General features: G+C 40.9%; 2 protein-coding genes across 2 annotated transcripts in view; both read left to right on the forward strand.

Annotated features, from left to right (window-relative positions):
* Window positions 1-15,000, forward strand: part of LOC113568987 (STING ER exit protein-like) — a 222,034-nt gene that overhangs the window by 177,495 nt on the left and 29,539 nt on the right. The gene's annotated exons all lie outside the window — the stretch shown is intronic.
* LOC145657455 (NLR family CARD domain-containing protein 3-like) overlaps window positions 1-15,000 on the forward strand; it is a 29,976-nt gene that overhangs the window by 10,333 nt on the left and 4,643 nt on the right. The window contains exons 6-8 of the mRNA XM_081712175.1: window positions 1-1,130; window positions 3,848-4,018; window positions 9,315-9,488. The exon at window positions 1-1,130 is cut by the window's left edge and continues 662 nt beyond it. Coding sequence (XP_081568301.1) covers window positions 1-1,130; window positions 3,848-4,018; window positions 9,315-9,488 — 1,475 coding nt within the window. The remainder of the gene's footprint in view (window positions 1,131-3,847; window positions 4,019-9,314; window positions 9,489-15,000) is intronic.

Raw genomic sequence — 15,000 nt, forward strand, 5'->3', positions numbered from 1 at the left:
CGACCAGCAGCAGCCAATCAGATCCCTCCTGAGTGTGTTGACCAGGTAACAGAGGTAAGAGGGTTCAGTGAACCACAGAAAGACGAGTATTTCAGGAAGAGAATCAGTGATCAGGGCCTGGCCAATAGAATCATCACACACATGAAGTCGTCAAAAAGCCTCCACATCATGTGCCACATTCCAGTCTTCTGTTGGATTGCAGCCACTGTTTTAGAGAGAATGTTGGGTGAAGCAGAGAGTGGTGAGATCCCCAAGACTCTGACTCAGATGTTCACACACTTCCTGATCTTTCAACTCAGACACAAAGACCAAAAGTATGGACAAAGTATGAAAGGACAAAAAAGGACTCACCCACATTACATGAGAAAACATGTTTTGGCACTGGGAAAACTGGCTTTCCAACAGCTAGAAAAAGGCAACCTGATCTTCTATGAGGAAGACCTGAGAAACAGTGGCATTGGTGTCAGAGAAATATCAGTGTATTCAGGAATGTGCACTCAGATCTTCAGACAGGAGTTTGAGCTACAGCTGGGGAAGGTGTTTAGCTTTGTACATCTGAGTGTTCAGGAGTTTCTGGCTACTGTATATGTGTTTATTTCCTTAATCTCCACCAACACCAATGTGCTGCAACAGCAACACCCTGAAATGGTCAAAACCCCAATGTCTGTCTTCCTCAACAGTGCAGTGGACAAGGCCTTACAGAGTCAAAATGGACACCTGGACCTTTTCCTTCGCTTCCTTCTGGGTCTCTCACTGGAGTCCAATCAGACTCTCTTACGAGACCTACTGACACAGACAGGAAACAGCTCTCACAGCAAAGAGGATACAGTCAAGTACATCAAGGAGAAGATCAGTGACAGTCCCTCTACAGAGAAATCCATCAATCTGTTCCACTGTCTGAATGAACTGAATGATCATTCTCTAGTGCAGGAAGTCCAAACATACCTGAGCAGAGGAAGTAACAGTGGTCTCCATGGAGCCAGACTGTCTCCTGCTCAGTGGTCAGCTCTGGTGTTTGTGTTGCTGAACTCAGAAGAGGAGCTGGATGAGTTTGACCTGAGGAAATATGACCCATCAGAGGAATGTCTACTGAGACTGCTGCCAGTGGTCAAAGCATCCAGAAAAGCCATGTGAGTATTTTCATTTAGAGATGAACAGTGGGTGTAGCAGGCAGTGGATGTGCTTGACTCAGAAGGTCTTCTATGAAAAATGAAAAGGAGAGAGAGAGAGAGAGAGAGAGAGAGAGAGAACATTAGAGAGAGAGCAGGATAGAGAGATCCTACATTAAAGCACATGTAGGTGATTGAAGGCTCCAACACCAGGTGCTTAAGTTAAACCATAAAGTTGTGGAACATTGGAATGTAGTAACACTGTCCAGTGATTAATTATTTTAAATGTATTAATGAAGGTTAAATGATATTTGGTGTCATGGGTAGTTGTGTGTCTGTGTGTTGAGAATGGTCCTACATTTAAAACAGTGGCCAACAGTGTTTATAGTTCACACTCTTAGTGAAACAGACAGAAAATGTGCTGCAGTGTAACATACAGAAGTGTTCAAGTACGAACTATCAGTGTGTACACGCGCACGCACACACACACACACACACACACACACACACACACACACACACACACACACACACACACACCAACCACACCACACCACCCAGTGTAACATACAAAAGGGTTCAAATATGAACTATCAGTTCAGCTTTCTGATTAACATTACAGTTCAACCACTACTGACCAATACAGAGAAAAGTGCACAAGGATGAGCATGACCAATGTATACACATGCGCGCACACACACACACACATATATATTTCACACTGATGGCAGTTTTTAAATTTTATCACAGGTTTTCTTTAGAGCCGATGATGGTTATTGGGCACATTATAAAGGTGTAGGTGTTAATATGACTTCATCTGAAACATCTTCATTGTTTAAATATTTTACCAAGGCAATTTGTCATAATCTAGTTGTAAATAAGTTTAAGTCAAAATAAACTAACATCATTAACAGCAACTGATTCCAGTGCTACACCTTCAGCTCTGTGTGATTGAGGTACTTGACATTTAATTAGAAGGTTGCTGGTTCAAGCCCCACCACTGCCGAGTTGCCACTGTTGGGCCCCTGAGCAAGACCCTTAACCCTCAATTGCTCAAGTTGTCATAATTGTAAGATGCTTTGGATAAAAGCGTCAGCTAAATGCCATAAATGTAAAATGATGAGTGTAGCATGCAGTGACGTTCACAGCTCTGTGCTATCAGTGTAACATGCAGTAACGTTCACAGCTCTGTGTGATCAGTGTAACATGCAGTGACGTTCACAGCTCTGTGTGATCAGTGTAACATGCAGTAACGTTCACAGCTCTGTGTGATCAGTGTAACATGCAGTGAGTCTCCCAGAAGCTAATGCTGTTACTACTGTCACTCACCTAAAACTGTAGCAGGTTACTGCTGTTGCTCACATACAGTGGGACCAATATCTCAGACCACTAGTGAAAATGATTGTTTTGCATTTCTCTCAAGTTTAATACAATGCTTTTCTTTACAAATCATATCATCAGCATAATTTGAGTGAACAGTTGAAAGTTTTTTCTTGAATTTCAGAGAGTATTAGTATTTGGTTCTACTCAAATGCATGTAATCACAGTTGTGAAACTGACCGTATCAGTTCTTTTGTACAAAACGTCAGATGTCCTTGAGTCCTCACACAAGCAGTGCAGGAGAAATGACTCAGTTCTGATCCAACTGAAACATGTGAACCATCCTCTTCTCCCCAGTATTTTAGTGCACACATACAGTCCATGAAGGACAAACTCCAGGGACACATTTCATGTCAACAGCAGACATGAGATAGTTGCCTCACACACACTTAACTGACTGATGGGGTTTGAGTCACACACACCTGACTGACTGATGGGGTCTGCCTCACACACACCTGACTGAGTGATGGGGTCTGCCTCACACACACCTGACTGATTGATGGGCTCCTTGACTCCAGCTATTAAGCCTCCAGGATTCTCAGTGCACCACACACTGAGAAAAGCAAAGGCAGAGGAGAATGTTTCATGATCAATGACTCATAGTGTGGGCACAGGAATGTAAACACTAGTAAAAGATTCTGGTCTCTGCATTCTGTCCATTCCTCCATAATCACTACTGCAGTGTTCATCCCACCATCATTACTACTGCAGTGTTCATTATTCCATAGTCACTACTGCAGTGTTTATTTCTCCATAATAAATACTACAGTGATTATTCCACAATAATAAATACAGTGGTGTTTATCCCTCCATAATCACTACTGCATTGTTCATTCCAACATAATCAATACTGCAGTGTTTATTCCTCCATAATCACTACTGCAGTGTTCATTCCTCCATAATCACTACTGCAGTGTTTATTCCTCCATAATCACTACTCTGCATGTCTTCCAACAATATTTTCTGTTTGTATATTAGTGCGTTTGTATTTGTGAAACATTGAATGAGATCTGTGTTGTTCTGTTTCCTCTTATGGTGTTAGGGGTGGGATATTTTGATATTTGGACTCTGATTATGGTAACTGCCATTCACTGACTTATGAGCCAACCATCCATTATTTGGTCACCTGTCTTAGGTTGCTAATGAATGTTATTTGTCATATCTTTGTCCATTTTGTCTTTGATGAAGACACGGTAGTGTTGAAATGTTGCTGTGTTTGTCAAATTAAAAGGCTGAAAATCCATCAGTGTGTTCCAGACCTTTCTAGCTCTTCTTTAAATTTTTATTAGCAGTTCAGATCTTTTAATTCATCATCCTCTGACTGAACTACATTATTTACTGTATTTACTCTTTTACAGACTATCTGGCTGTGGTCTCACGGAAGAGTCTTGCAAATCTCTCACATCAGTTCTACAAACAGAAAACTCACTGAGAGAGCTGGAGATGAATAATAATGACCTGCAGAATTCAGGAGTGGAGCAGCTCTGTGCTGGACTGAAGAGTTCACACTGTAAACTGGAGATTCTCAGGTGAGTTTCTGTGACTATTTTTGAATGTAAATAAAGAGGCATTTTAGAAAGGTCAGTGTCAACTCCCTTATAGTACAGTATTAAACAAACATTGCCAGACAAGGCAATGCAAGGAAATTTACACTTTTATATTATATTATAAAGTTCTCTTCTTTAAATATTTCTAAATATAGTTTTCTGTTGAAACCTCACTGCATTTCATTAAATGACCACACTGTGGAGACAGAGTTACATTTGTGATGCATGAACAGCTATTCAAGTCTAGAAGAGAAATATAACATTGTAAAGAGGAGACACAGATGAGTCCTTGTCCACATGTACAGGTGTATTTATTACAATGCTGCTTCAACTAGGCGCTTTGGCATTTTGTCCACAAGCTGCATTTTTGGTCACCTGAGCACAGAAATGTAGCAAAATGTCTTACAGGATGAATATATTCAGAAACTCCCAACAATAGTGTTGTAAAATGAAGTGTTCTAATGTAAGATTTTCACTGAGTGATTTTATCTAGTTTATGTATGGAAACACTGTAAACATCAGTCATTCTAATCTCTCTGCAAATACAAGCCCTTAAAATCTTAATTAAAACATTTAAAGCTGAACTATTGAGGTTCTAGACACATTACAGGACACTTTTACAAGCACACATGATTCCCTTGTGTTTTTGGGTGGGATATTGTCTAAATGTGTGTGTGTGTGTGTGTGTGTGTGTGTGTGTGGTACCTAGCATGTGTGGTGTTTTGTAATTACATCAGAACTTCAGACATTTCTGACATTTCTGCATCCATAATTCATTATTTGATACTACAGAATGTAGATACATCAATAATTATCACCACTTGTAAAATTATAACCACAGGGAGACTTATAACTACTTGTAGTATTAGAACTAAACATAGAATTATAACCACTTGTAGAATTATAACTAAACATAGAATTATAACCACACACACAATTTTTTGAATCTTGAAATACAACCTTTATCAAGGGTATGAATCAAAGAATGGAAGATACTTGTAAGTGATATATTAAGTGCTGGACAGAAATGAACCTTTCTCAGATAATAATATTTATGTTTATGTATCCAATATAACTCCTGTATATACACAGTAAACCAGACCTCACTGTTTAGTTCAGGGCCAATATAATTACTGTTTATACACAATAAACCAGACCTCACACTGTTTAGTTCAGGGCCAATATAACTACTGTTTGAAATCTTATTTATTACACAGATTTAATTACATCATTTACTGTTTATAATGTTTCACCTCGATTGAAACGTGTGTGTGTGTGTGAGGGAGAGACAGAACTATTATTTGTGTGTGTGTGTGTGTGTGTGTGTGTGTGTGTGTGCGTGAGAGCGAGAGAACTATTATTTGTATGTGTGTGTGAGAGAGAGAGAGAAACACAATTATTATCTGTGTGTGTGTGTGTGTGTGTGTGTGTGTGTATGAGAGAGAAATGGAGAGAGAGACAGAGAGAGACAGATCTATTATTTGTAAGTGTGAGACAGAACTATTATCTGTGAGTTTGTGTGTGTGAAATGGAGAGAGAGAGAGACAGACAGATCTATTTGTGTGTGTGAGAGAGACAGAACTATTATCTGTGTGTGACCCCCACTGATGGAATGTGCTCCTCACTGGACCCCTTGCTGTGCTCCTTGTCTTTCTGCTTCCTCCATACAGGAGAACAAACACTGACCACAGAAAATACTTAAAACCACAAGATGTCTGGAGGGCTCAGAAGTTCAGAAACAATAGTGAAGGTGTTTTGCAGGGAAAAGATATAAAATACAAATAGTGGGAGAGTCAAGGCACTCTTCTGTTAAAAAAAAAAAAAGGAAAAAATGTGTAAAACTCATATTTAATGCCTTGTTCATAGCAACACTCTAATAGAATGGTTATGCTACAGTTTTAATATGGTGCACATTAATATGTGTCCAAGCTACATCCCACACAATATAGTAACATGGCCGTCTTTAGGGTTCACAAATTATGAAGAAAATCATCAGTTTTATCTTACAGTGTTTGGAGTGTTGGAGGCAGCCATCTTCAGTTGCTGGTTATTTCAGCTGCAGATGATTAGAGAGAGATACCAACCTTTATACATCTCTGTTATGTGCCAGTGTAGGGGGAGAGACCACAACAGACACTTTATTCTGAGCACAAACCACTATTACTAAAAAGTAATAGAGATCTACAAACATGCCATCTGTCTCTATGGGGAGTATAAGCCACAATAAAAACCAAACCCAACACATGCTCCACCCCAAACCTGTCTTCACTAAACATAAACCAGAAGAGGGAAAAGAAAATACAGTAGTAGATGTAAAGTTCAAATCCACTCAGTGAATGTACAGTAATCTTCTACACCCACGATATTTTATGTTGATACACACAGCCACACAATAGACTACACTACCCAACACTGGCACAAATGACCTCGGGGAGTTGTACTAGCACAGAGCCAACTCTGGAAACTGAAGGTACAAATCTGTGTTCTATTGCCTGTGTTCAGTCTGTCTATTAAATCCAATCAGGCTGCAGTTATGGAGTGTTTGTAGTTTCACTGTAACTGTAGTGTGGTAGCAGCAGGGTGTGTCTGGGTGTGTGTAGGGCACCAGAATGGTCAGAAACAGTATAACACCATTATATGTAGTGAAGATAATGTTCCTAATATTTTTCTCAACTAAACCTGGGAGCACACGAAACAGCAGAAAACAGTTTGGTCTAGAAATACAGTAATAACCTTGTGATTGTTGCCCTTGTGTTTTTAGGAAGTCTATGTTGACATATTAAAAAAGGTACAATAAAAACACTCCACAATTTTTTTTAAATTGTACCATTTGAAAAAAAAAAAGGTAGTAATAACATGAATATCCAAGAAGCACTTGTATCCAGCAGTAACAGAAATATGAGTGACAAGTTTCTCAATTTGAGTGACAGTAATTTTATCCAATCACATATGTGGTAAGACGGCCGGGGCAGCAGAATATTTAATGACGTCATTACAGTGGCCAATAGCATCAGAGGAGCTGTTTTAACTTACTGAGGTGAAGAGAACTGTAGTGGATCATGAAAATGACAGAAAATCTCAAACTGGAATTGGAGGATATTTGCTGCTATGGTGATTTCCAAGAGAAAAGGAAAATACCAGAAAGGGACAGACAAAAAGTAAAAGTAGATGGACTAAGACAGACAGACAAAGCCTGTGTGAGTTTTTCACTGAATCTCTGATCGTCATTCATGGCTAACAGCTAACTAGGTAATGCTAGCAAAGAAAGTCTAGCTATGTTGATTTGTTTAGTTGTTTACTGTTCAGCACAGATATCTAACCAGCTAACAGTCTCAACAATTTGACCAAACCGTCAATAAGCAAGATTGGACTTCTTGTCTTTGCAACAATCAAGTTACAGTCTTTAGGAGAAATGCGGTTGGATCTTCACGTAGTTGAGAGCAGGAGGGAGGAGGGTGCGGGTGTGACGGGAGATTTGACGGGGATGTGATTTATAACATCTGGTGTTCATGAAGTACAGCTGTGTATTAATCAGTCATGTCCCCTACATCAGTTTAAACACATTTAAACCTTGTAGCTAGGTTACAGGTGGTTACTAGGTTACAGGTGGTCACTAGGTTACAACCGCGGTCACGCTATCCGCGCTTTAGGCGTTCACGGTCAAGTCATCCGCGCTTTAAATTCAATGCGCCTATATGCGTGATTATACGGTATTTTGCTGCTCACAGCAATCTAACTCTTCCTAAGCAAAGAAACAGACTTGCGTATTTGTACAAAATACAGTTTACTTGATTGAACTAGTTTAATTGCATAATTAGATTAAACACAATTGGTAATATATTTACACAGCTTAATAAGCATTGTGGAAAATGCTTTTTCTACATAATGTTTCTCAGAAGGTTATTATAGATCTTGACTGCCAGCTGAAACAGGGGTCATCGCTAGTGAAATGTGGCAAATGTGCAGGGCAGGAGAACTCCAGGGCTGAAATATTCCACTGCCAATTGAATGGTGGCCCTTGGCCATCACCAGATCATTAATAAATCTATATTGAAGTTTTACATATTTTTCTGAATTTTAACAAAATGCAAAAACCGTTCCACTACCACATGTGAGTAGAAGCCCTTGACTATTAGCAGAGTAAGTTTGGACACATTTCACTATACAATGTCTTCATAAATGCATATTAAAGTCAAACTACCTTTAGGTGAAATAATGCACTCATTTTGTATAGACTGAATTTGCAGAGTATCAACAGAGTAAGTTTGAACAGATTTCACTCGACCATTTTTCATAAACTCCTATTAAAATAATAATACCTTTAGGTGAATTCATGTACTAATTTCATTCAGGTTGATTTTGGATATCTATTTCTCAAAAATGACCCATAAAGCCAAGACAGTTCCATGACCACATAAGAGAACATTTATATTTACTTTTACAGCATTTGGCAGATGCTCTTATCCAGAGCAACTTACATTGTAATATTTGGTGTATCTACTGTAGACTATATTGTATTGTCAGTTGTATCTGCTGTAGAGTATATTGTAATGTCTGTTCTATCTACTGTAGGGTATATTGTGATATCTGTTGTATCTGCTGTAGGGTATATTTTAATGTCTGTTGTATCTACTGTAGGGTATATTGTGATATCTGTTGTATCTACTGTAGGGTACATTGTAATATTTGTTGTATCTACTATAGACTATATTGTCTGTTGTATCTACTGTAGGGTATATTGTAATGTCTGTTGTATCTACTTGCAGTCTAGCTATCTGTAATCTTGAGGAAAACACTTGTGAAAGTCTGGCATCAGCTTTGCAACTTCCAAAAAGTATGCATCGCTTAGAATTCTTAGACTTTATCTCTGAGTCACAGGTCCAGAAATGTGACAGTGTTTTTATTCCTGTTATCACAGCCAGATGTAGAATTCTGCCAAGATTTTACTGGCATCATCTCATACAGTCTGACATGTAACAGTCTTATAAGACCACTGAAATCACACAGTGTAAGTCCAGCTTTGGGGTTCTTCTGATGTAGGTTAATAGTGCACTAGAGTTCTGAAGGGCTGAATAAAAATAAGAGCAAAAATAAACACAGACAGCAGCGATCTGGAGAAGAGTGAACAAAACCATCTGCCATGGAGGATGCCAGAGAGAGATGAGAGTGGAGGAACCTCCAACTACAGTTACCAGCCTCTCTAGCTGCCCCATGCAGGCTGTTCTGGAAGTGCGTCTCACTCTCTGTCTCTCTCTACCTGTTTCCGTCCTTTCTGCAGACTGTCTGGTTGTTTGGTCACAGAGGAAGGCTGTTCTTCTCTGGCTTCAGCTCTGAGGTCAAACCCCTCCCACCTGAAAGAACTGGACCTGACGTACAACCACCCAGGAGAGTCAGGAGTGAAGCTGCTCTCTGCTAGACTGGAGGATCCCCACTCCAGACTGGACACTCTCAGGTATGGAACATTAGTGTGTGCATGTGTATGGGGGTTTGTTTGTGTGTGCTTACGTGTGTATGTGTTTCTGTGTTGGTGTCTGTGTGTGTTTATGAAAGAGTGAGAATGAGAAAATACTGAAAACTGAGTCTTCCATTCCTGAGTAGTGACATTCCCATATCATACTGTGGTGGCTGGTGAGTTCACTCTCCATCATTCTCCTGTAGGAACTGCTGAGTTTTAGTTGACATGCTACATTTCCTCAGCCTTCTCAGGAAGTACAGATGCTGTTCTGTCAGGAGTTTATAAACTCTGTTCCATTTTTTGAGGTTAGTTGTAATTCATTTAAGAACCACAGGGTGTCAGTAGCAGCGAGTCGGTTTATGTGTGTAGCGATCGTAGAGTGAGAGAATACAACTCCAAGAGTTCTAGTTATTGTAGTTATTATAGTTATTGTAGTTATTATAGCCGTGCTAATGCAGTTGTCTGCGTACATCTCATACCTTTTGAAAACATTGTGGTTGTGTGTAGTTTATTGTATTGTTATTTGTAATCACAGATCATTATTTGGTGGATAATGTTATTCTCTGTGAAGTTTGCTGCATTGTGTTTTGTGTATATCGGTACTTGTTGTGGCTGGCTTGTTGTTGATTTGTCTTTCATGTGATTCAGTTTCACGTTTCCTCCTGTTGTCAATAAAACTGTGAACAAGAGCTGAACATTTTCAGAGTTCTGATGTCAGGAGAGTGTTAACCTGCAGGTCATGCTGTGTATCGTACATAAACAGAGGACACAGCAGATACTGTTGGGATTTCTTTATGATGTGGTGTTTGTTGTAGGTCCAGGTGAGGTCCTCACTGATGTGGGGTGTGTTGTAGGTCCAGGTGAGGTCCTCACTGATGTGGGGTGTGGTAGGTCCAGGTGAGGTCCTCACTGATGTGGGGTGTGTTGTAGGACCAGGTGAGGTCCTCACTGATGTGAACTCCAGGAAGGTGAAGGAGTTCACCTCCATCTCGCCTGTCTGTAGTGGTGTGTGCTGTTGCTTCTCCTTCCTCCTTGGGTCAACAATCATCTTCTTGGTCTTGTCTGCATTCATGGAGAGATTGTTGTCATGACACCATGTCACCATGTCTGTCACCTCCCTCCTGTATGCTGTCTCATCCAGTGATCAGTCAAACCAGTTTGATGATGCTGGTGTTATACTGGGCGGCCACACAGTCCTGGGGGGTCCCAGAGTTATCAGTCCTTGTGCTGGATGTACATTGCCAGTTCTGACTGACTGATTCTGTCTGTTAGAAAGTTCAGCCCCCATTTACCGAAGGAGGGTGTGAGTCCAGTGGTGAGTGTTTCAGTCAGTTTGGTTGGGGTGACTGTGTTGACTGCTGAACTGTAATCAGTGAACAGCACTGGAGCATAACTGTCCATGTCCTCCAGATGTGTGAGAGATGTGTGGATGTCAGTGCTGACAGTGTCCTCAGTGCACTGGTTCTGGTGGGCTGTAAACTGGTGGGGTCCTCTGGACAATAACGGACATTATAGTAGTAAGAATATAGACAATTAGGAGCAGAATAAGTAGTGAGATGGAGAAAAATAAATAAAGAAATATGGAACAATAAGAAATTAATGTCTAGTGTGGTTTTCTAGAAGTCCTAATCTGGTCCCGACGGTGTGCACATGAACGAAACTCTTCCTGTATGAGATCATCCATGAAGGGCAGCAGGGAAGTAGCTGTGTGGGGTGGAGGTGTGGGGGGCTACAACAGGGGGCATCATGGGGTGGTGGGAGGAGCCATGGCAGCTGAGACAGTAACGTCATGACATCAGGGGTAGGTGAACCTCAGCAGACAGAGAGACTAGATTATTAGACATGTCCAGGTAGAGGGTGTGTAAATTACGAAACTATGATGTGCAAAGATGGACTTTGGCAGATGTAGCTGTGGCAGCACAGCTAAAAGGAACCACAGGCATGATCAACACTCCGCCGCTCTCAGTCAACAAACTAGAGAGACAAAAGAGAGGTGAAGTGACAGCATCATCACATCCCAGTTTACCAGAACTCTCAATGCCCAGAACGATGTGTGTGTCTGAAATGCAGAGAGAGAGCAAGAACTATTATCTGTGTGTGAGAGAGAGAGAGAGAGAACTATTATCTGTGTGAGAGAGAGAGAGAGAGAGAGAGAGAGAGACAGAACTATTATCTGTATGAGACAGAGAGAGAGAAATAATAACAGAGAGAGAGAGACAGAAATATTATCTGTGTGTGAGAGAGAGACAGAACTATTATCTAAGAGAGAAAGAGAGAGAGACAACTATTATCTGTGTGTGTGAGAGAGAGAGAGAAATAATAACTGTGTGAGAGAGAGAGAGAGAAACAGAACTATTATCTGTGTGAGAGAGAGACAGAACTATTATCTGTGAGTGAGACAGAGAGAGAGAAACAGAACTGTTATCTGTGTGTGTGTGAGAGAGAGAGAGAGCGACAGAACTATTATCTGTGTGTGTGTGAGAGAGAGAGAGAGACAGAACTATTATCTGTGTGTGCAACAGAGAGAGAGAGAGAGACAGAACTAATATCTGTGTGAGACAGAGAAAGAGAGCGACAAAACTATTATCTGTGTGTGAAACAGTGAGAGAGAGAGAGACAGAACTATTATCTGTATGTGAGACAGAGAGAGAGAGAGCGACAGAACTATTATCTGTTTGTGACAGAGAGAGAAAGAGAGAGAGAGAGAACTAATAACTGTGTGTGAGAGAGAGAGAGACAGAACTATTATCTGTGTGTGAAACTGGGAGAGAGAGAGAACTAATAACTGTGTGTGAGAGAGAGAGAGAGAGAACTATTATCTGTGTGAGAGAGAGAGACAGAACTATTATCTGTGTGTGAAACTGAGAGAGAGAGAGAACTAATAACTTTGTGAGAGAGAGAGAGAGAGACAGAACTGTTATCTGTGTGAGAGAGAGAGCGACAGAACTATTATCTGTGTGTGAAACAGTGAGAGAGAGAGAGAGAACTAATAACTGTGTGTGTGAGAGAGAGAGACAGAACTGTTATCTGTGTGAGTGTGAGAGAGAGAGACAACTGTTATCTGTGTGAGAGAGAGAGACAGAACTGTTATCTGTGTGAGAGAGAGAGACAGAACTGTTATCTGTGTGAGAGAGAGAGACAGAACTGTTATCAGTGTGAGAGAGAGAGAGCGACAGAACTATTACCTGTGTGTGAGGGAGACAGAGAGAGAGAGACAGAACTATTATCTGTGTGTGAGAGAGAGAGAGAGAGAGAGAGAGAGAGAGCGACAGAACTATTATCTGTGTGGAACAGAGAGAGAGACAGAACTATTACCTGTGTGTGAGAGAGAGAGAGAGAGAGAGAGAGAGAGAGAACTATTATCTGTCTGTGAGACAGAGAGAGAGACAGAACTATTATCTGTGAGAGACACAGAGAGAGAGAGAACTAATAACTGTGTGTGTGTGAGAGAGAGAGAGAGACAGAACTATTATCTGTGTGTGAGACAGAGAGAGAAACAACTGTTATCTGTGAGAGAGAGAGAGCGACAGAACTATTACCTGTGTGAGAAAGAGAGAGAGAGAGAGAACTAATAACTGTGTGTGTGTGAGAGAGAGAACTGAAAACTGTGTGTGAGAGAGAGAGAGACAGAACTATTATCTGTGTGTGAGACAGAGAGAGAGACAGAGAGAGAGACAGAACTATTATCTGTGTGTGAGACAGAGAGAGAGACAGAACTATTATCTGTGTGTGAGAGAGAGAGAGACAGAACTAATATCTTTGTGTGAGAGAGAGAGAGAGAGACAGAACTATTATCTGTGTGTGAGACAGAGAGAGAAATAATAACTGTGTGTGAGAGAGAGAACTATTATCTGTGTGAGAGAGACAGAGAGAGACAGAACTATTATCTGTGTGTGAGACAGAGAGACAGAACTATTATCTGTGTGTAATACAGAGAGAGAGACAGAACTATTATCTTTGTGTCTGTGTGTGAGAGAGAGAGAGACAGACAGATCTATTATCTGTGTGAGACAGAGAGAGAGAGACAGAACTATTATCTGTGTGAGACAGAGAGAGAGAGAACTATTATCTGTGTGTGAGAGAGAAATGGAGAGAGAGAGAGACAGAACTATTATCTGTGTGTGAGAGAACGAGAGAGAGAGAGACAGAGAGAGAGACAGAACTATTATCTGTGTGTGAGAGAGACAGAGAGACAGACAGAACGATTACCTGTGTGTGAGAGAGAGACAACTATTATCTGTGTAAGAGAGAGAGAGAGAACTAATAACTGTGTGAGAGAGAGAGAGAGAGAGAGAACTAATAACTGTGTGAGAGAGAGAGACAGAACTATTATCTGTGTGTGAGACAAAGAGAGAGACAGAACTATTATCTGTGTGTGAGACAGAGAGAGAGAGCGACAGAACTATTATCTGTGTGTGAGAGAGAGAGAGAGAGAGACAGAACTATTATCTGAGAGAGAGAGTGACAGAACTATTATCTGTGTGTGTGAGAGAGAGAGAGAGAACTATTATCCGTGTGAGAGAGAAAGAGAGACAGAACTATTATCTGTGTGTGTGTCAGAGAGAGAAAGAGAAATATTATCTGTGAGACAGAGAGAGAGAGACAGAACTATTATCTGTGTGTGTGAGAGAGAGAGCGACAGAACTATTATCTGTGTGAGAGAGAGAGAGACAGAGACAGAACTATTATCTGTGTGTGAGACAGAGAGAGAGCGACAGAACTATTATCCGTGAGAGAGAGAGAGCGACAGAACTATTATCCGCGAGAGAGAGAGAGAGAGAGACAGAACTATTATCTGTGTGAGTCCGAGAGAGAGAGAGAGAGAGACAGAACTATTATCTGTGTGAGTCCGAGAGAGAGAGAGAGAGAGAGAGAGAGAGAGACAGAACTATTATCTGTGTGTGAGAAAGAGAGAGAGAGAGCGACAGAACTATTATCCGTGAGAGAGAGAGAGAGAGAGAGAGCGACAGAACTATTATCTGTGTGTGAGACAGAGAGAGAGCGACAGAACTATTATCCGTGAGAGAGAGAGAGAGCGACAGAACTATTATTCGTGAGAGAGAGAGAGAGAGAGAGAGAGAGACAGAACTATTATCTGTGTGAGTCCGAGAGAGAGAGAGAGAGACAGAACTATTATCTGTGTGTGAGAAAGAGAGAGAGAGAGCGACAGAACTATTATCCGTGAGAGAGAGAGAGAGAGAGAGCGACAGAACTATTATCCGTGAGAGAGAGAGAGAGACAGAACTATTATCTGTGTGAGTCCGAGAGAGAGAGAGACAGAACTATTATCTGTGTGAGTCCGAGAGAGCGAGAGAGACAGAACTATTATCTGTGTGTGAGAGAGAGAGAGAGAGAGAGACAGAACTATTATCTGAGAGAGAGAGAGAGACAGAACTGTTGTGTGAGAGAGGGAGAGAGAGAGAGAGACAGAACTATTATGTGTGAGAGACAGAAATAGAGAGAGAGAGACAGAAGTATTATCTGTGTGAGACAGAGAGAGAGAGAGACT

The sequence above is a fragment of the Electrophorus electricus genome, chromosome 1, assembly GCF_041902795.1.
Source record: "Electrophorus electricus isolate QZ-2024a chromosome 1, ASM4190279v1, whole genome shotgun sequence".
NCBI lineage: Eukaryota > Metazoa > Chordata > Actinopteri > Gymnotiformes > Gymnotidae > Electrophorus > Electrophorus electricus.